The 21,976-nt window shown below is 36.4% G+C and overlaps 2 protein-coding genes and 1 non-coding gene across 3 annotated transcripts; 2 read left to right on the plus strand and 1 right to left on the minus strand.

Moving 5' to 3' along the window:
* The first annotated feature begins 678 nt into the window (after positions 1-678).
* On the plus strand, positions 679-751 carry TRNAA-UGC (transfer RNA alanine (anticodon UGC)). Its single transcript has one exon. It is a non-coding gene; the product is annotated as a tRNA-Ala (tRNA).
* A 61-nt stretch (positions 752-812) lies between these two features.
* On the plus strand, positions 813-14,770 carry LOC126688825 (importin beta-like SAD2 homolog). Its single transcript, XM_050383689.1, has 21 exons — positions 813-1,146; positions 2,834-3,006; positions 3,116-3,286; positions 3,961-4,071; positions 4,439-4,516; positions 5,406-5,602; positions 5,683-5,743; positions 6,027-6,101; positions 6,264-6,341; positions 6,454-6,516; positions 6,600-6,683; positions 6,771-6,943; positions 8,595-8,634; positions 8,732-8,875; positions 9,060-9,179; positions 9,275-9,490; positions 10,121-10,297; positions 11,245-11,926; positions 12,561-12,775; positions 13,258-13,393; positions 14,195-14,770. The coding sequence occupies exons 1-21, from the start codon at positions 1,008-1,010 to the stop codon at positions 14,350-14,352; spliced, it is 3,291 nt and encodes a 1,096-aa protein (XP_050239646.1). The 5' UTR covers positions 813-1,007; the 3' UTR covers positions 14,353-14,770.
* Positions 14,771-15,048: 278 nt separating this feature from the next.
* Positions 15,049-18,938, minus strand: LOC126688826 (ADP-ribosylation factor 2-like). Its single transcript, XM_050383690.1, has 7 exons — positions 18,771-18,938; positions 17,137-17,291; positions 16,743-16,813; positions 15,738-15,857; positions 15,504-15,622; positions 15,318-15,399; positions 15,049-15,195 (listed from the first exon to the last, which is right to left on the minus strand). Exons 2-7 carry the CDS (start codon positions 17,282-17,284, stop codon positions 15,190-15,192), a joined length of 546 nt encoding a protein of 181 aa, XP_050239647.1. The 5' UTR covers positions 17,285-17,291; positions 18,771-18,938; the 3' UTR covers positions 15,049-15,189.
* Between the last annotated feature and the right edge of the window lie 3,038 nt (positions 18,939-21,976).

Here is a 21,976-nt window from a genome sequence, read left to right on the forward strand (position 1 = left end):
AGAGTGGGTTTGATATTTTGGGTCTTAAGAGGTCGAGGGTGGGATTTTGGCTATGAGTTTGTGGGTATTAAGAGTGAGAGGTGGAGGCCTGGAGGGGAAAGGAAAGGGTAGCGGAAGGGGTACGGTGGTGGCCAGTGGAGTGGAAATGGGGAAGGAGAAAGGGAATGGGTAAAACCCGTGGGAAGGGGAAAGGGAAGGGGAATGGGTACCTGGCAGTGTCGGCGGTGGAGGGCTTGGTGGCTTGTAGATCGGCGAAGTCAACAGTGAGGGCTGGGTCCGAGGCGACAACACGGTGAGGGGTAGGAGTCCGAGTGAGATATTGAGTAGGGAGAAGGGGCTGGTGTTTTATTAACTATTGCACATGAAATGTATGCATAAATTGCACATGAAACAGATGCATGTCTTTTTTAGAATATGAAATAGATGCATGTTATTTTCTTACCTGATTTGTAACCAAATTATGCTACTCTAAAAAATTGTCACGTAGTGTTTAGAATAACTTTGTACTTTGACGAGTTTCTTCTTACTCTTTTGATGAAAACAACCCCATCTCTTGAGTACCTGTCTTTATTTTCAGGGCCCATAGCGAGAGAGTTGAGCCATCGGCTAATATTAATAAATTGCATAATACAGAAAGAGAAATAAAATATATTTAAAGTAAACGAAACAACAGCTGATGGGGATGTAGCTCAAACGGTAGAGCGCTCGCTTTGCATGCGAGAGGCACGGGGTTCGATACCCCGCATCTCCATCCCTTTTTTCTTTGTCCGTTTCGGAATTCGGATATTTTTTTTGTCATTTTGAATTCAGATCCCAAATTTTTTTTTTTTACAGCTTTGCAGCTCTTGCCACCGTTGAGATGACAAGTTTATAACTACTACAATCATTTTTTTCCCGCCCAATTAATTTTCACACTTTTTTCTTTTTCTTTTTTCTCTCTTCCTTTTCCTTCTCATCTATCCGCAGCTCTAACCAAAAGCTAGGGTTTCTACGAATCTTGACCACCTATGGAGGTCGCTCAGATCGCTCCGCTACTCAACCAGACGCTCAGCCCCGATAGCAAAGCCGTCCGTACCGCTTCGGAAGCTCTCGATCGCCTCTCTCTCCGCCCTGAATTCCCTTTCTCTCTCCTCTCCATCGCCGCCGGTAAATCCTCTTCATTTTACAATTTTTTTTTTCTCTCTCCCTCTCCATCTATATATATATATAGACTCGCTCAAATTAAATACATCTAAGCCTAGCATTTGAAATCGTTCTTGTTTTTGAGAAATATATAGCTGAGCTAGACACAGTGTTAGGCTCGGCTGTAATAGAGTCGAGCATTCTCGAGCTCAAGCTTATCACCAAGCTAGAAATGTTTGGTTGATTTCTTTATTTTTGAATAAACTAAAGCATTTTCGTGAGTGGCTTGTTAAACTTGTTCTTTAGTTATATGAAGGAATTACTATGATGATTAGTAAATTTTTGCTGTTCTTTGTAAAATCTTTGATAATGCTTAGTTAATTATGGTTATAATTATATTGTTTAAGTTAATTTGATAGATTAATCTTCATTTATAGATTTAGCCTATCTTGTATGTGTAACAAATGCTATATAATTGGGGAAAATGTTGACGACTGATAATTTGCGCAAGCAGAGTATATGTATGTTTTGGATTGGTGTTGCATGTGTACATATAATCCAAAATCTACCTATCAAAAAAAAAAAAAGTAATGGGGAATCTGTGAATCGTCTTTTATTTCATTGCCCTGTTGCTATGAAATTGTGGTGTATTGTTGATCTAATAGCTTCTTGGCAAGGGAGGTTTGTTCATCATCAAAATGATGTTATTTGGAAGGCGGTGCCACATTGCCTAATGTGGGTATTTGGAGAGAGCGGAATTTCCAAAGCTTTGAGGATTCTGAAAGATCTTTGCCTGGTCTTAAATTATTTTTCTTTAGAATTTTGTTGGATTGGATGTCAGTTGTGGGTTGTTATTCTTTATGTTTGATTTGTGATTTGATAGATCATTGTAATTTGCGTGATTGACTGTATTGTACCATTTGTATAAATCGTGTATACTTGGGTGACTCTTTTGGTTTTCAATAAAATTATTACTTATAAAAAAAATGATATATAATTGTTGGCAGTGAATGGACTATTTATATTATCAATAAATAAAATGCAATATTTTTATATCTATGACCTTATTTACAAACATTGACAATCCAGTCTCAACCATATGTAAATATTTTATTTATACACACAGTCACACACACACGCATAATTATATCAAGCTCCATGTTCATGAATTCACTCACAAATATATTATTATGTATGAGCTTGGGTTGTTACCTATCCAAAAAAAAATGTATGAGCTTGGGTTGTTGATGAACCTAAGTCTCAGAGCTTAGCTTGTTTTCTAAATAAATGGACAAACAATTTTTTTCAGAGTTGAGCCCGTGTTTTTTTACAGCCCTATTGGGTATTGGTTTCTAGTGTTTCAAATTGTATTTCCTTAGATGCCAAACATGACTGGAAAGTCAAATTGAAAATGTTCACTATTTGTTATTTTGCACTGTTATTGTTAAACCTATTGCAAAAATGAAAGTAAGAAACAAAAAATAGGAAGGAATTTGACAGTAACGGATTTCATCTTACATTTTCTGAGCAGCTAAATGGACCCCAGGTTTAGTTATTTTCTCAATTCATAAATATCACGTTGATTAATGTAAGGTCAAAGCCCATTAATTCTTGCTCGTCATTGCTTGATTGTACTTGATTTAATTTTATACCTGTAAAATGGTGAAAATTACTTGATATAATGTTAGGTACCTTATACTTTTATCTATAGGTGGTGAAAATCAAGGTCAAAAAGTTGCTGCTGCCACTTACCTTAAGAACTTCACTAGACGAAGCATCAATGATGATGGTACATTGTCAAAAGTCAGTAAGGAGTTCAAGGAGCAGCTTTTGCAAGCTTTGCTTCAAGTTGAACCTGTGGTTCTAAAAGTTTTGGTTGAAGCGGTATGCATATTTTTCTATATCTAGACCTTGGTTCTTTTACTGCACATCCAAACTTCTTTTCAGCATTAGGTCCATTACTTATATATCTAAGCTTTGGATATGCTCGCAGTTCCGGATCATTGTTGTCGCTGAGTTTGTGAAGCAGAATTCATGGCCTGAACTTGTACCTGATCTGTTGTCTGCTATTCAAAATAGTAACCTTATTAGCAATGGTGCAGATTGGAGATGGAACACCATCAATGTCCTTACAGTTCTTCATGCACTTCTTCGACCTTTCCAGGTGCTTAACCTCTGGTGACTTGTAAACTAACTTGCTAAGATCCCATGGAGAAAGCAAGTACAATGGCTACTAGATTGAGGCCCCCAGCTCCTTCTCTCTCTCTCTCTTTTAAATGAGGATGGGATTTGTGTGAAAGCTGTTTTATTTCTATGGAACGATGTAGGAAACAATCGGAGAGATTCCTTAAAATTGTGATAAATGGATTAAAGATAATGGTGAAGTGAATTTGAAAAAAAAAGAATGTGGGAAATGTCAATCAAACAATGGCCCATATTGTAGTGATATATAGTTTATCCGATCACCTTTTAACTTTCTCATGCTTTTTTCCCTCTCTCGCATTCAATTTTCAATTTAGTTGGTTGCTTCCCTGTACATTTTTCCTATTTGCTCCCAACAAAGATAGAACCTTTTATGATATCTGTTCAGGTTTCCATTTCTCATATTGTTTCATGCATCTGCTTCCCATGTAGGAAACAAAGGCATAAACTATTTAGTTACTCTGTGTTTCTATATATCATTGTTCAATGTTTTAAAAAAAGTTTTTGAGACTTTCGATGGTATATGAAATGGGAATGTGAAGCCAAAGTTGGTAAATCTTGATGTATTAATGTATGTTTGGAATCATATTATTTATGGTTTTCTTAGTCACTCAAACTTCAAACTATTTCTTGCAGTATTTTTTGAATCCTAAAGTTGCTAAGGAGCCAGTGCCACCACAGCTAGAGCTAATTGCAAAAGAAATTCTTGTACCCCTGCTGGCATTATTCCATCATTTGGTTGAAAAGGTAGTCAGCTTTACCCTTCATTGTGCTCTGTTGTCCCTGTGCGCACTTGGCACTCTTTTACAAGGCTCCTTAGTGAGTGTTTGGATAGGAATTATTCCTACGTTTGCGTTTTGCGTTTTCTGCTTCTTCTTTTTTTTTTTTCACGCATTTTGCTTTAGGGGACAATTATCACTGTTCATTCACTGTTCATGCACTGTTTATGGGACCCACAACCACTTTATTCAGAAAAAAAAATATTAAAAATGGGTCCCACAGCACTATTCACATATTTTGCTACAGTGTTTTCAGTTTTCAGTTTTCAATTTCAGCAAAAATAAGTTGTATCCAAACGGACCCTTAGTGTCTGATTCTTTGGTGTGTGAAACAGGCTTTAGCTACCCATGATAGAACAGAAATGGAAACGGAGAAAGTCCTTCTCACTATCTGTAAATGCATATATTTTGCTGTAAGTACTATTTTCTGTTTCTGATACTGATGTTAAAGAAATTTAGTAATCCATCAGTAGTATTTATTCACTTTGACATTCAATTATTGGAATATGTGGAATCAGTTTAGAGCTGAATTAAATCCAAGTTTATCCTTCTTGATTCTGGTGCTTTGCTAGTGGTATATGCAATTTTTGGTTGAAATTTTGTTGTACTATGGTGTCTAAATCTGGTTGTGTGTTACCACTTTGCCTATGTGATAATCAGTATACGATGCTTCTCACTTTCTTTTGTTCTCTCCTGGACTTCTAGTGCTCTAAGTTAGAACAGTTAAATCCTTGTTTGAACAACTTGACCTATCTATCTGGGTGATGCATGGTCATTAGTATATGTCTGTAACATGGATGGGTTGTACTTTTCACATACTAGGGCATGTACTGTTGCAGCACTTAAGGGGTAGAGATTCTATTGGAATTATCAACATTGTATAACATAGTGTTTGTTAGTCCTTACAGATTCATCTATCTTTTAAAGTAATGAGTTTCTTCTTTCAATTGTTTGATAACTGCGTTAATATTTACATGAGAAGGCACAAGTAATAGATTGGTATGACTGTAATCCATTACATTCTTTTTTCTCATTTTATTTTTGCTATTTAATAGCTGGTGGTACCTCGCTGCAAATAACATTTGTGTCTTGGCTTCCCCCCTGCTGAATTCTACTTGTGGAAAAGAATACATGTGATTGATTATAATTAAACTGTTGAGGATCCATAGCCAATCTATTAATTTTGGGACTAAGACTTGGTTGTTGTTGCCTTTTGAATTCTAGTTATGATTTTCTATTGCACAGTCATGTCATTTTTCTTTCACCTGAGGGATTGCTTTTGAACCACTGTTAGTTTTATAGGTGAGGTCGTATATGCCATCTACTTTAGCTCCTCTTTTGCCTTCATTTTGTCGTGATCTGATCAGCATTCTGGGTTCTCTGAGTTTTGATTGTGCTGTTACCTTGGAGGATGGATACATGATGAGATTGAAGACTGGGAAGAGAAGTTTGCTTATTTTCTGTGCTTTGGTTACCCGACACCGGAAGTTTTCTGATAAGTAATAACATCTGTTATTCAATTTGATTGGATTAGAAGTATTTTTGGTTAGTGTTGACATGCGTTCCCTCTCATTTTCAGGTTGATGCCAGACATTATAAACTGTGCTTTAAATGTGGTCAAATATAGCAAAAATATCAGTGTAAGAATTTTAATTTATTTTTTTTTTAAAATTTATGCAAAAATGTATATCTTGAACATCTTACATTAGTTTTCACACAACTTGTTCTGTGTAGCACCAAAACTTCATATTGTATCCTGCTGACAATTATTTTTCACCATGGATTTGTGCTTTTATGTGATTTTATATGGATCTCAGCTTGAATTTGCTTGCTTTTATAAGTTGACATTGCCATAGCTGGCTATTTAGCTGCTTTGTGGTCATTCTAGAACCTTGAAAGTTGAAAGTAATTTTTCCTTTGCAGGAGCTTGATTTTTTATCAGAGAGGATTGTTTCCCTAGCTTTTGATGTGATATCACGTGTCCTAGAGACAGGCCCAGTAAGTTATTTTATGGTATTTGTTAAATTCTCTGCTCAATATTACTCTTAAGTGGTATTAGTTATTTGAAAAGATAACAAGTAGAAGGTGACAGTTGGAGTCCTAGTTTGATTGCAACATCATTTTTTTTTTTTTTGAGGTATTCATTTTCATATGCTACAGGGATGGAGATTAGTTTCACCTCATTTTACCTTCTTGTTGGACTCTGCAATCTTTCCAGCTCTAGTAATGAATGAGAAGGTATGGTTTTTGAAAGAAATTTGTATGCTACTATTTGAAAATTGCTTTAAAGGCTAACAATCTGATTAGTCATGTAAATCCTGACTGTTTTAATGGTTATTGTTGGAAATAGGATATTTCAGAGTGGGAAGAAGATGCAGATGAATACATGCGGAAGAATCTTCCATCTGATCTTGTATAAAGTTGATCATGATCTTTACAAAATATTTATATGCCATTTTGATTAGCTATCATGTTAATGCTTTTAATCTTATGCAGGATGAAATTTCTGGATGGAGGGAGGATTTGTTTACAGCCAGAAAAAGCTCAATGAACTTACTTGGTGTTATTTCAATGTCAAAGGTTGCTTTGTTGTATTCCTTAATAAATGTCTTTGAGCCTTTTTTTTTTATAAGTAATATTGTTTATGTTGTCTTTTGGTCCCTATAGGGCCCTCCAATGGGAACTTCCAGTAATGGTCCTTCAGCTTCATCAAAGCGCAAAAAAGGTGACAAGAGACATAATCAGCACCGTTATATGGGGGAGTTGTTTGTTCTTCCATTTTTGTCGAAGTTTCCTATTCCTTCCGATGCAAATGCATCACAAACTAGAATTATTAATGAGTGAGTTCTTGAATGTCTCTCTGATATTATCCATCAATTACAACTTGAATCTGTATGTCTTGCAAAACAGATATTTAAGGTTTGGTTACAAATATTTCTACGGCTTTGTGTGTGCGCGTGCATGCTTTGTTTTGTTCTTATTCCTACCAATTTGTGGTGAGGGGTAGGGGAGGATGGGAATTTTTTTTTGGTAAACTCCCCATGTACACAAGCAGTGTACTAGGGAAGCTACAAAGCTCATCACAAGTTACATAAATCTGGGAACTCCTCCAAAAGAAGATGATTGACTTCTTAAAGCAGCCATCCAGTCATACAGAGAATGAAGTAAAAACAGTTTCAGCTCCAAAGACAAATGCTCAATCCCTTCAATTGTGTGCTGGTTTCATTCTCTCTAGATGGTCCACATGATGCATAGGGGAATGACCCTCCATGCATCAATAGAACAATGTCTTTCAAAAACCCGTCCAGCAAGCCAACAAATCCACTACCCTCTTAGGCATAACCCATTGAAGCCCAAACAGATAAAACACTATAGGCCATAGATTTTGTGCATAGTACAGTGAAGCAGTAAATGGTCTATAGTCTCTCCAATGACAGGAGTGCAAGCAAGGATTTATTTTAATTTATTTTGTTTAATAGATATCTTAATATTGACTCCTAAGTTATCTTTCTTTATATCCCAATTGTTTAATTTTCCTGTTGCAAAGGTCTGGCATGTTTTGCACCATATTTGCTATGATGCAGAAGTGCGAGCAAAGATTTCTTTTGATTTACTTTTATTTTATTTATTGGTTAATTGTATTTTATTTTAGGTCCTAGTAGTTTATTAGGTTACTACTATTTTATTTCCTAAACACAAGATTGTTTTTGTAATAAATCAATTAAGGATTCCTATGTCAGTTATAATTAGGGTTTAGCTGTCTATATAAGCAAAGTCTTGTACTCTTTAGGGGGATATTTTGATGAATAAAATTTCTATTGAAATTGTCTCCATGGTCTGTAGCCGACTCCAACCAACCCTAGGTGCTGAATACTAGGTTATCTATCTACATTTCCAAGTTGTTTAATATTCCTGTTGCAAAGGTCTGACTTGACACGTGTCACTATCCACTGTTCTTGCAGCCTTAGTAGGAACTTTAACCTTCCATTTACTTTTCCATGGGAAGACTAGGGTCGGTCAGGTATTAAGGACTGATAAAAGACTTAACTTCAAAACTACCACTCCTAGCTGGGAGCCAATGCACCCGATCTTCACCATCCCTATTAATTTTGATGGAATAGAGAAGGCAGAAAAAGTTTGTAAAGCCCCATGTCCCAATCATGGATGGCCCTAGTAAACAAAACATCCCTGTGTAGGACTCCATTATGCCAACTCATATCGTCTGCCACCAAGGCCTCTTCATTTGGGCTATGACCTCCCCTAAGGTGATGCCTTATTAGAATAATTGCCACTTGTTGTCATTGCCACCTCTATTTCAAACAGTTTCTTCCTCTGTACCTTATTTCATTGTCTTAATTCTGTTAGTTTTCATTTGGATGATAAAGATGCTGGCTGGCTCCCTTGTTTGCATATATTTGTTTTTATATTGCATTTTATATGTATGTATGTATTGTAAATATATAATTTTTTCCTCAATGTTAAACATGACAGTTATTTTGGTGTTCTGATGGCATATGGTGGTCTGCAAGATGTAAGGAGATCTCACCACATTAGTTTATTCAATGGTGAGTTATTGTTAAATTAGAGTGTACAATAACAAGTTTATAGTTGTACTACTGCATTTATAGTTTCTAAGGGAGCAAGGATCTGGCTATGTAACTACTATTATTCGTACTCGGGTGTTACCATTGTATACACTATCTGTGAGCCTACCGTACTTGGTTGCCACTGCAAATTGGATACTTGGAGAGCTTGCAACTTGTCTACCAGAAGTATGACTGTTTTCTTACTCATGCCATCTCTTGTGTGTGTTTCTTTGACACAAAAGAAGTGTTGATCACTTGCTATATCACACTACCTCACTTTCTTCTTTTGAATTATATTTCTTGAGTTCTGAGTTACTAATTTTTTATGGATACTATCATGTCCCCCACTGAGTTTTAGTCTTGCTTCTAGGAGATGAGTGCAGATGTATATTCTTCATTGCTCAAGGCATTGGCCATGCCTGATAAAGGGGATACTTCTTGTTATCCTGTCAGGGTTTCTGCCGCTGGAGCAATTGCTGCGCTTCTTGAGGTAGATCTTTGAATGAACCCTTTTGGATTATGTAATGGTGTCCATTGCAAGGTCATTCTGGTTTTTCATCTGGCTATTATTTTTCTTCTCTTCAGAATGACTATGCGCCACCTGAGTGGTTACCTCTACTTGAAGGTGTGATCGGTAGGATTAGTAATGAAGATGAAGAGAGCTCCATTTTATTCCAGCTTCTGAGTTCAGTGGTGGAGGCTGGAGATGAAACTGTTGCAGTTCATATACCATATATTGTTTCCTCATTGGTGGGTGCAATCTCAAAGTGGATACCTGCAAATCTGGAGCCATGGCCTCAAGTATGTGTGGATCTTCCTTGCTAGTCCATTGGTTTATATTATTTTCAAAATCTGGTTGTAGCATGTTGTACTGATTTTTTGAATTAAGACATGGGAATACAACATATATATATTATAAAATTGGCTTATTTATTAGGTTTTACCAATATGGGAGGAAAAAAGAAAAGAATTATTTTGATTAAATCAGAATCTAAAAAGGTTTCAAGTCTGAGAATTTTTAACCATTATCTTCCCCATCCTTTGCCCATTTTGTCCAATCAAATGTTAGGTATGCGTTATTAAATAAAGTCAGTTGTTTTGACTTATCCGTAATACACACACGCGCGCACACACTTTTGCATGTGTGCACACGACCTGCATGTGCATCTGACCCACTGGTTCGTTGGTGGTGCATCTGTTTCTATTTATTAATGTCGCACCATAGTTTTCATGGTAAATGCATTTGCTTTCATTTGTTGGTAAATGTGCTTGCATACCTAATCTTTTGTAATTGGCTTTTGCTGGGATTTGACAGATTGAAATTCCTGATCCCAGGCTTATTCTTTTTGTAAAAAGGGGGTTTGAAGATGACATAATTGATGATGAGTTAAATATGGTACTATTGATGAACTGACACTTTAGTCATGATAGGTGGTTGAGCGGGGCTTTGCAGCATTAGCTGTGATGGTTCAATGTTGGGAAAACATTGTGCCCGAAGAACTTGAGCAAAATGAATCAAGTGAAAAGTGGACATCTGGCCGAGCTACCATTGGTGGAGCATTCTCTGCTCTCTTGCAACGGGCTTGGCTCTCAACTGTTTACCAACTGGTTTGTCTTAAGTTCTTTCTCTGTAATATATTTGTAAGGGAACTTACCTTGATATTCCTAAGCCGTATGTTCAATGAGTGAAGGATAACAAAGAATGTGTCTGTGGGGGATTAAAGTTTCCACATAAGTTGATTGCAGTTCAGTATTGGGTACCTTTTGATTTTCTTTTGAGTGGCTCTAGTCTTGCTGCACAATTTATTTTTCTTGTACTTTTTTCTTCAAGCATTTCGTTTTTCAATTTTAGAGCTTTTAACATAGTTACACTTACTACATTGTAAAATATATATATATTTATCAAAAAAATATTTTTTAATTTTTAGGCATGTAACCTCTACAGTCAATAATTTGGTGCACTTTTATGCATGGCATAACAGAATATGGAGTATCACTATTCACTCATATCAATCAGGTGTATAATTTATACAGGGATATACAAACGTAGAGCCTTATTTTTTATACACACACACAAATAAAGCTAGTTGGTTGAGATGTTCTACTTTTCTGGTCTATCACTACATTGACGTTCTGGATTGTATTGTTTCCCACTGTGTAATGTCACTTATCTGATGGTGGATGTGCTAGGTGCAGCCTTATAAGATCATGTATCACATCTTTAAGTGGAGTATGCAAATATTTTGAAAGGTGTTGACACCTCATTTATGTATTAACTTCAAGTATCGATAGCTGATTGCAATTACTCTTAAGTCCTATCATTTTAGTGTAAATTTATGTTCTTAGTTTGGTCTTTGAATTAAGGGTTTTTATTCGTTTGGTTTATCCTTTAAATAATGGTTTCCTATCCTCCATACTTTCTGCATTTGCTCTGCTTGTGGCCTTGATGGTCATGTGTCCTCTCTGTAGTCCAATGTTCAATTTTTTCATTTAATCCATCATATCTTCTCGAATTTTATCATAAAATTTATTTTATTTCCCTGGAATTTGCCTAGGATAAGGAAGGTGAGGCTTCTGCCCCTCCATCATGCATAGATGATTCATCAAAGTTGCTCTTGTCCATTATGCACTCTGTTACTGGAAGTAATATGCTTCTAGAGTTTAAAGTGTCAGAGCTATTGTTAGTTTGGGCTGACCTAATAGCAGACTGGAATGCATGGGAAGAATCAGAGGATTTATCAGTTTTTGACTGTATCAAGGAAGTTGTGAATCTACACAGCAAATATGGCTTGAAGAATTTTCTTGTAAGACAGATGCCATCCCCTCCAGCTCCACCTGTGCCTCAGCGTTCTATCATTGAAGGCATTGGTGTTTTTGTCAGTGAGGCCATATTGCAGTATCCGTCTGCAACATGGAGGGCTTGCTCATGTGTCCACGTACTACTGCATGTACCAAGTTATTCATTTGAAACTGATGGTGTGAAGCAGTCATTGGCGATTGCTTTCAGTCAGGCAGCATTTTCTCATTTCAGAGAAATTCAAAGCAAGCCTAGCTCACTATGGAAGCCTTTGTTGCTTGCTATATCATCATGCTACTTATGCTATCCTGACATGGTGGAGGGGATTTTGGAGAAAGGTGAAAATGGTGGTTTTGCAATTTGGGCTTCTGCCCTGGGTTTTCTCCTCACCAGCTCCTTTGAACCTCATCTGTCAGCAACATCTGAGATAAAGTTGGTTGGTTAGTAGCTTACTTCTAAACTCTTAATATAAAAATTTTCTTTACCCACATATTGCTTTAAGTTATTGGTCCTTGTCTTCCATATTGCTTCATATCCTGTTTGTTTCTTTTCCTTATTTTGCCGCCAATAAGTGATAGACATCTATTTTTAATTGAACATAAGCCAGCAACTGGTTCTTTCTTATATTTTGTTGATGCTCTATTGGATTCTGTTTGTTTTTCATTCTCTCCTATTTCCCTATCTTTTCTTTTTGTCCCCTTGTTGGTGTAACCTTTTGTACACTCTGTGTACCTGAATGTTTTTGTTTATTTGATATAAAATGGCCAATGGTTTGCAAGCCAGATTCATTGAGGATGTACATTTCACTTTTGGATTCCACTCTTTGAAGGCACTTTTTAAAGATTGGGATTTTAACCCACACTGACCTCATGTTCTCATCTGATACTTACATACTTATTGTAGAAAAATTTGTGGGGTGGTTATCATGTCACCTCACAGGTGATCATTGTTTGTCTGCTTTAGTTGTCATAGTTTATTTGTTCTGCTATATTTTTCTACTTTTTCCAGAAATTCCTACATTTTTACAGGTTGAACACTATAGGGCACTACTAATGGTTGTTAAATGACTCTCAGTGATGGCACTTGCCCAGGTGGTTGAACGGCTGTTGGGACTGGAGAAGCCAAGTGGTGTTTTGTTGCATGACTGCTTTACTTCACTGTTGGAGGCATCTGTACGTTTGAAAGAAGTGCAGGAAGAAAAGGAAGAAGATGAAGATGATGGACAGGCCGAAGATGACGACGACGACGACGATGATGTTGATGATGAAGAAAGCGAAGATGATGACGAGGTTTGACTTCCAAATCTTGTATATATTTAATTTTAAGGAATTCTGGTGGTAACGTATAATTTAGGCACCGTTGTCTACCACTTGCACTCCTAATCAAGGCAAAATGCCCCTCTAGGAGATGGTTCTCACACTTGGCAATTAACTCACTAACCTAATGAGGTTTGAATCCGTGACCTTGCCCACCGCCTCATACTTGTGCTGGGCAGAAGTGTTGTTACGCACAAGGACATTGGTCTGGGAGATGGACCTGTTCAATAAGGTCATTGCCCATTGGTCTAGGTGAATTGAGCTTATCCACTTTTTGCAACTGCTCTATTCATTACACTCTAATTGATGACCAGAAAATAAAATTGATAAGGTTTTTTTTTTTTTTTTTTTGCTGAGTACATAAAATTGATAAGTTGGTATTCAGGGATTTGATTTCTCTATTTGTACATTGACTGCCATATTTGCTTGTGCACTCATTGCTTTTTAACTGTTAGGAGTCTGAAGCTGAGGAACATGAAGAAACCGAAGAAGAATTTTTGGATAGGTATGCTAAAGCAGCCGTTGCTTTGGAAAATGGAATAGTTATTGAGGAAGGAGATGAGGAAGATCAAGACCATGAGACTGAGTTAGGTATGTGTGCCGATACTTGATCTGTTAAAACTTAAAGCACCTACTAATAATTTAGTAGCCTATTCTTTTCTTTTCTTTCTTTTTCTTTTCTTTTTTATTGGTACTTACGTATGCACCCCATGGGTCTTGAACCCACAATCTCACCAAGACCATAACTATTTTGCTTGAAGTTGCTCTAGTAGTAAAATATGTAATAATTGACAAATGGTCTGAGGATTTGTGACTTGTCAAAATTTAAAGAATTCCATCCAGCGACTCAACGCAAGTTTGGATACTGCCATCTAATTCCTCGGAGCTTGAACCCTTATTTTCGAAATCATCTTTTCTTTTATTATCAGCTAAATCAGGATATAACATGGGTTCCAGCATCAGGCTCCCCCGTTCTTTTTTTTTTTTTCTTTTTTTTTCTTTTTTTTTCTTTCTTAACTCTTTTTTAGCATCTTCCTGTTTGATGATTCTTTTCTGTAATTTTCTTACAACCTCAAGAGAATCAGCTTAACCTATCCATAACCAATCCAGTTACAGGGTTCTCCTAACAACACAATAAGAATTTGATTGCCATATGTCATTCTGTGCTTTTTATTTGTGCTTGTGCTTGCACTCACGTGTTGAAGTTCATGTGATACTTGTGTGTGTGCCTACAACCAATCATAAATGAGGATGGTTATGTGGAAGGTTCGAATTTAATGGTTGGTTTATAACTTTGTGTATGATGGGTATGTCAAATGATTGCATGTCTCATGAACTTTTCCAAGCTTTTTAGCTGTATTCTGATCAGCTGTTTTCATGTTGGGACTACAGGTAGTTTCGAAGAGGTCGATCAGAAGAGAGTTGTGTTTTCATTGATTGAGAAACACCACCAAGTTCTAATACAAGGGCAGGCATTACCATTGCAGCTCATTTCAAGTTTCGTGAATGCCTACCCTGAGTTTAGTTTATTCTTCCAGCAATCCAGGTGAGATAGTATTTGATTCAATATGAAGTTGTGCAGAGGGACAAAGAAAGGCTTTGAATAGAGTTTTGTGGTTGGCTGTTGAGTGATGTATGTTGGGGCAAGAGGAAGCTCATAAATTTATTCATTTCTAAAATTAACATATAAATTATAATGTTGAACAAACTGGGTGTGCCATCCCCCCTTTTTGGCTTTTTGTTGTTGGGTTACATGATTTCTCAAGACATAATTGTGAAATGTATTAGAGATGAATTTGATGTGTAGTTTCCTCCTAGTTTTAGGTTTTTAACCGAGCAATGATGGCCTGCAAAACCACACTACATGGATCACGCCAACCTTTAAGATACTGCTCCTGCGTTTGTCATGGTGCCCGTTATTTTGATGTGCATTTGATTCTTAATGAATTTCGTATAAACGTTTTTATTTTTTTGGCTTGCACACTTATCTTAAAAAAAAAAAACAAAGACTAGCATATACAATGCAATCTTGGCAGAAGTGTACAATGCAATTCCCAAATGCGGTAATCAAACTTATTACTATTAGGGCTTTGGCTGTTTGGCATATTTTTATATTTTTTGGCAGAATAAAATTTGTATTCTATAAATTATTTATTCACCCCTTCCTCTGATATTGATAAAATATCACCACAAACAGAACTTAAATATTTCATGAGTTACTGTGTATTTAAGCAAATGCCAATAGCTCACAGAAAATTTAATTTTGATCGCAACCAAAGTACACATTAAGGGGTAGTAGGATACAAAAGAATTAAACAAAAACGAAAAATCCTCTTTTCTTGCCACAATCACTTAAGAAAAGTATAGAGAGACCAGCCCGCAATCCTCTAAACCTGAGATCAGGAAAAGTTGAATTAGAAAGATTTAGATGAAATAAAAAGCAGATAAAAAGTGCAGCAAGCTAATGTAATTTTGTGTGAATTGTAGGCAGATGTGAAAAAAATTATAATCTTACCTTGTTAGCAATGTTGTTTGAGAGCCAATCCAGCCCCTCATACAATCCTTCACCAGAAGTTGCACATGTGCTCTGGATGTACCTGCAAAGTATCAACAGCAATCACATGTTTGTCTCTTTGAGAGTATTTCTGTGTGTGGTTTAATCACTTTAATGGAGTGGAGAGGAGGTGTTTATCAACTTTACCAATGGCGTTGCCGGAGAGAATGAAGGCCAAGCTTATCAGTGATCTCAGCAGCATTCATTGCATTAGGAAGATCTTGCTTGTTTGCAAACACAAGCAACACAGCCTCTCTTAATTCATCCTACCAAAGAAAAAGAGATCTTACTGCTGTTAACAGGACCACTTTCAAAACACAACCACTTTACCACTATTTATATGAAAGATATAGCTGATCAAAGCTCAAATTTTTGTAGTACCTCATTCAACATCCTGTGCAGCTCATCTCTAGCCTCAACAACACGGTCTCGGTCATTACTATCAACCACAAATATAAGCCCTTGTGTGTTTTGGAAGTAGTGCCTCCATAAAGGTCGAATCTGAAACAAGCCACCAAATCAAAATGAAATTCTCAAAAGTAAAGGGTGAACACCTGATGGAATTAGACCAAAGTTATTTCAAAACTTTTCAGATTGAACTGAAGAAGCATCATAGATGTTCAAATGAAGGTATAAAACTATGATGTGGATTTGTACAATCCAATAAAAGTAAATATGAGACAAATATTATTAACCAGCTTCAACAGGACAAACTTGTCAACCACACAGTCAATCAGCTTTACTCGTATAAATTAAGATCTATTTAAAGGAGTGAGTTCAACTTCATGATAATGTCAAGACGATGCAGATGTACCTAATAAGCACTAGATTGACCAACCATGCCACATTCAAAATATCAACCCCCTTCCCAAAAGAAAAAGGGAAATAATACCGTGTTTGATGCATGCATATCAGCTGTGACATATAAAGAGTAAAGACAACTGAAATAGGACCAAAGCAGATCAGCATAGACTGAGGATAATGTTTAACCATCATACCATCATGCATCTAAATTAACACAAAAAATTCCATGGCAGGTTATAACCACAATGCAAATTAAGGACCAGTGTGGTCTCGTGAATATAACCTATGAGAGCATTAGGTACTTAAAATCAATAATTAAGCATCCATATATATAGTATGATATATAAGCAAAAAAGAATGGGGCCATATAGGATCTGTATGGTGTATAATTCAACTACAATCAGTTATGGTTAGGGTCTACGTATAAAAATATCTGAAATAAAGGTGACTGAATCAGACATGATCTGGACCACCTAAATTGCAGTAGAAAGAGATAGAATAAGCAGGATTGCACAAGTAGACTAAATTAAGTCAAAGACAACATTATTGAATCAGGATATCATAGAATAAGACGTTGCTCACCTTGTCCTGACCACCAACATCCCACACAGTGAAGCTAATATTTTTATATTCCACAGTTTCCACATTAAATCCTGTCAAAGGAAAGGAAAAAGAAACAGTATATTATTGCAGAAAATAATGGTATTAGGATAAATGGTGCACACTTAGCACTGTTGTTCAAAGGTATTAGAATTATAGCAACCCAAATCACTAAGCTACCCAATTAATGGTATTAGGATAAATGGTGCACATTTAGCACTGTTGTTCAAAGGTTTTAGAATTATAGCAACCCAAATCACTAAGCTACCCAATTAACAGCAAACCTCCACTTTCATCTTGTTATGCTAAATAACTAAATCACAAACAAGGAGAGGGCATTTTATTCATTATGGATATGAAACAAAAGAAAACATACCAATGGTAGGGATGGTGGTAACTATTTCTCCTAACTTGAGCTTATACAATATTGTGGTTTTACCAGCAGCGTCGAGACCAACCATAAGAATACGCATCTCTTTCTTGGCAAAAAGCCGGCTGAAAAGCTTGGTGAAGGACAGCCCCATTTCGTATCTGACATATCCAGTGACCAAAGGTGAAGTCAGAAATCCATCATATGTTAATAAATTATTACATATCTAAGCTTACAAGCTCCCTTTATTCGCTGAGCAAAAATAATGAAAAAAAATCAACAAAAAAGTAAATAAAGGTAGCTTCCTAAGATGCAACATGGGATGGAATCAATAAGAACAATAATTCAATAGCTAATCACAAATTCACAATAAGCATTCTATGCGTTACGTGCAGTGCAAACTCCCATTCAATGACTTATCCTGGAAACTTAAGTTGATAGGAAAAAGTGAATTTCATCACCTAACTATTATTCTAACACTATAGCAACTTCTTCACATATTCTAAGTAATCTCCGAACCAGTAACATTGGTAAAAAATATATCAAACACCATCAAAATATCAAGCACTTAAGAGTCTTCACACAATTGTACTCTATAAATCATTATCAAGCCAATTAAGTACAAACCCACAAAAATCCCGTTTCCCTTCTAATTAAGTTTGAAAAATCATACTCCCTCCACCCAATAACAGATGAAAGTATGTAAATGGCATGCATTTTAATTAATGAAATAAATCAAACTTAATAATCCACATGGTAAAAGCATTTTCTAATAATTCCAAACACACACAATCCACCTAAGAGCATTTTGAGAAAATCAATACACATACTAATTTTTTGCGAACTTTCTTCTGTTATATAACACACGTTAGAATATTAATCCAAAGCCTAATCAGGCCCAACTTTTACCTTTGTACTAATTCTAGCTCGGTTAAGAGCTATATTATAAACCATAAAGGCGACTATAGTACTGTAATTTTCTAAGTTTTCTATCAGGACAAAAAGTAAAATTATCGTTAAAGATAAACTAAAACTCATTTGTATAACTCTACACAACATGACATTTGATTCCTTTAGATCTACCGAAAAATATTTCCAAAAGGTTGATATCAAATCATCAAGTAACAAAGAGTATGATTTTGGATACGATCAAATATCAAAAATAATACATGTAATCAACTCTAAGCTGTAGCCGATCCCAAAGTTTTAGGACTAAGATTATGTTCTTGTTATTATTGGATATAAAATCAATTACTCAAATAGACAATTTAAAATCTAACACATAACAAAACCTAACCTCATTGGCTCATCCATGTTACTGTGCATGATATTCAAAATTCAAACCCACAAAACTCAAATTTCACAGCCAGTACATGAGAATTGCATTAGATCCAACCCAACACAAACTCATTTCCTATAATCTATATAGAAATCAAAGCGATCAAGCTAAAGACAAAAACGTAATAGATTAGTAACACGAACAAATTGAAATTATTTTGATCATTTTTTCAATTTCAGTACGTTGATTTTTGCAGAACAAAGCAAACAAATCAAATCACATAGATCTCGAAAAAGCAGATCGGATCTGAACCGAAAATTAAAGTACAACAGATATTTAGGTGGATAAAAGAGAAGCTTACTTCGAATGGAAATGGTGCTCAGAGCTAAATTAGATTCAGATTCAGATTAAGGATCAAATGCTTTTTTTGGATTTTCTCTTTTTTTCCGTTTCTCTGTTCCTATATATAGGACCTAGGAAGGACCTCGCGAAAAAAGGGATGCTTTTAAATTTTGAATTTTAAAGAGAGACGCGTTTAAATTTTGTTGGGTAAATTATTAAATTAGATCGACCACTACTACTTTTTTTTCTTTTTTTCTTTTTTTTTTTCTTTTTTTTTTTTTTAAAAAAAGATAGTTTCATTTTATCTTACAGCCTCTGCTCTGGATAGTTTTTTATCATCAGAATAAGACATCAATCAGATTTTGGTGTAGACGAATATTGAACCTCAAATCTTTTATTCAAGATTTTATCAGTTAAGCTAACTGGAATCCACAACTACTTATACTAGTTAAGTAAACTAAACAAAATTTTTTATTTAATTTTATTTTAAATACAGAACAAGTTAAAATCTTTTTTTTTTTTTTTTATGGGAGCAAAAATTAGTTAAACTATGTGATATGTTTAATTCATGTTTTTGTTTAAAAAAGATTAAGCTTATATTATTATTGATGGGATCAACTAAGTATAGCCCTTCCTTGGTTGTCGTCCACAACTTGATCACATCTAAGGAAAACCACAACAGAATGCATGAACAAGACCCTTCATTAAGAATAATGGGATCTGCCAAAAAGAACTCGTCCATGGACGACCATGTTATAGACGACAATACCCATGGACGATCAAATTGTACTTGGTAAATTCTACAATAAATTCTCTAAAGGTTCTACATTAGCAAAACATGACACGTTGCTTGGTACATGGAAGGAATTTCATACACTTCATTCCACATAACCCATTTTTTTCATTAACCACCAACATCACCAACGATGGTGATGGATCCCAAACAAGTAGACCGACGTCAAACTCTCTATAAAAGGAGCAGGTCCCATCTACCAAAGGTAAGTTCTAACCATCTGCTATTTTTCTGTCCTTGTATCTTAGAGAGAAAACTGACTTAACCGTCGAAAGGTCCTTGGCTAGGTCATACCGAACACCTTGACGCTTCCTTCTTTCTTTTTAGGACTTACAGTCATTATTATAGCTCAAAGTATTTCAGCCTATTGATTTTCGTGCATCATCAACTATATTATTATTATTTTTTTTTTTTTTTGAGAAGGTCATCAACTATATTATTGAAAAAAATTTTAAGCATATTCACAAGTTATATATATATATATATTGTGGGGCCCAATAATTTGTGGCCCTGGCCCACTTTACATTAGGGCCCAAGACCCGAGCCGAGGAAAGCATTGCTAAGAACATGAAAGTCCAAATTATCTTAAGACACAGCCGAGAAGGATTCCGTCCTCGACATCCCGTAATACCCTAAAGGAAAAGATGAGCTCGGTACAGGAGCAAGGCAAATGAAAAGCTGCCAATACTGCAATAAAGAACTCTGCGTCTGACAGGTTTATACTCTTCACCATGCTCTTTAACTTTTACAATTACCCTCAACCACTATAAGTATGGGCCGATGGGACAAGCCTCAACCCCCGAAAGTGGAGCTTACTCGTGGACACTGGAAAGAGGGTAAATGCTAGTATAAAAAGGGAAGAGAACCAAAGAAGAAGGGGGGGGGGGGGCTCCGGACCAAAAAGATCCAAAAGAAGGAGAATAATAAGATCACCTAACTCCTCGGATAAGATCTAAAGACCGGAACCACTCAGGTTGCACCGGAAGAAGGCCTTGCTAGACATGCCCGGTTCATCCCCGTGTAAATTGCCATATAAACCACGACCAACCGTAGTCCGATGGTCAAGGCCAAGCCTTTTAAGCCCACGCTCTACAAATTCTATTGTATGGGCCTTTAACGTGCGAACCCAATATCATTCTGGGGTCACCACGAATTGTGTCTTTACAATTGGCGCCGTCTGTGGGAAGGCTTGTGCATTGGCATAGATGCTGGATCGAACTCATGTCAACCCAGGGCCTGCGAAAGCCCCTCCATTACATCCAGCGGCCTGATTTTGTTGCCCTAGTATAAAGTTCTACTAGGGGCTATGCTTCGAAGCACTAGCGTCAAGGACAATTCTAGAGGCTTCCACCATCAGTTTACGCCCAATGCCTTGGCCGAGGGGCTAATCCTCGATACTAAAAGAAAAACTACAAGTTTTGGACAGAACCAAGGCCTTGTATGGTCCTCGGACTCAAGCCTATAGGGAAACCAACTACTTAAAAGAGAAACTACAAGTTTTGGACAGAACCAAGGCCTTATATGGTCGTCGGACTCAGGCCTATGGGGAAACCAACTACTTAAAAGAAAAACTACAAGTTTTGGACAGAACCAAGGCCCATGGAGAGGTTAAGTCCTAGACCGAATGGAAGGCTCGGTCTATCCTCGGATCTTCAATTCTAAGGGAACTAATGCGAATAAGTGTTTAGGCCCGGTATGGCCACACCTCTGTCCTCGAATCAGATGCCAAAAAACGATTAAGGCCAGGTGTTATCAAAAACACAGTCAAAGTCCCCTACTACTCGGCAACCCTATCGGATGGTTTATTTTGGGTTACTCATTCTCGGATGACTGCCTCATGCGCACTATAGAGCATTCAACCGTTATCTCGGTTAGTCTCGTATGTTTAAAACTACTGTAGGTTGGTATTATTATGCTTGATAGTCTCAATATGTTCAAAATAATAACTTTTTGTTACAAGGTTTTATGCCCTAAGTATCGTTAAAAATATATATATATATATATATATATATATATATGCGTATGAAATACATCCATTCACAAAGTAATTACCACAGGAAAGAAAAAATATTTAGAATGAAACAGAACCATCTTTTATTAAGACAAAGAAACAGTATAACGTACAATGAAGGTGCTTAAGTAAGCCTATACCAAAAGTTAACTACATAAGCAAAAAGAAAAGATACAAGGAAGAGAAAAATCCTTCAAAACTCCGCTCTGGTAGAGATTATGTATGACAGGATGGCCCCGTAGGGGGAAGAGAAGAAGAAGTAGAGGAAGAAGAAGTAGAAACACCAAGATGACCCCGGTGATGGGAAAGAAGAAGAAGCGGAGATAGAAAGAGGCACCAGTGAAGGAAGAAAGGAAGAAGCAGGGATACTTAACCCCCGCATCAGCCCTGACTCCTAACACGAAGGTGCCATATTAGTAGC

Source organism: Quercus robur, chromosome 6 (assembly GCF_932294415.1).
Source record: "Quercus robur chromosome 6, dhQueRobu3.1, whole genome shotgun sequence".
NCBI lineage: Eukaryota > Viridiplantae > Streptophyta > Magnoliopsida > Fagales > Fagaceae > Quercus > Quercus robur.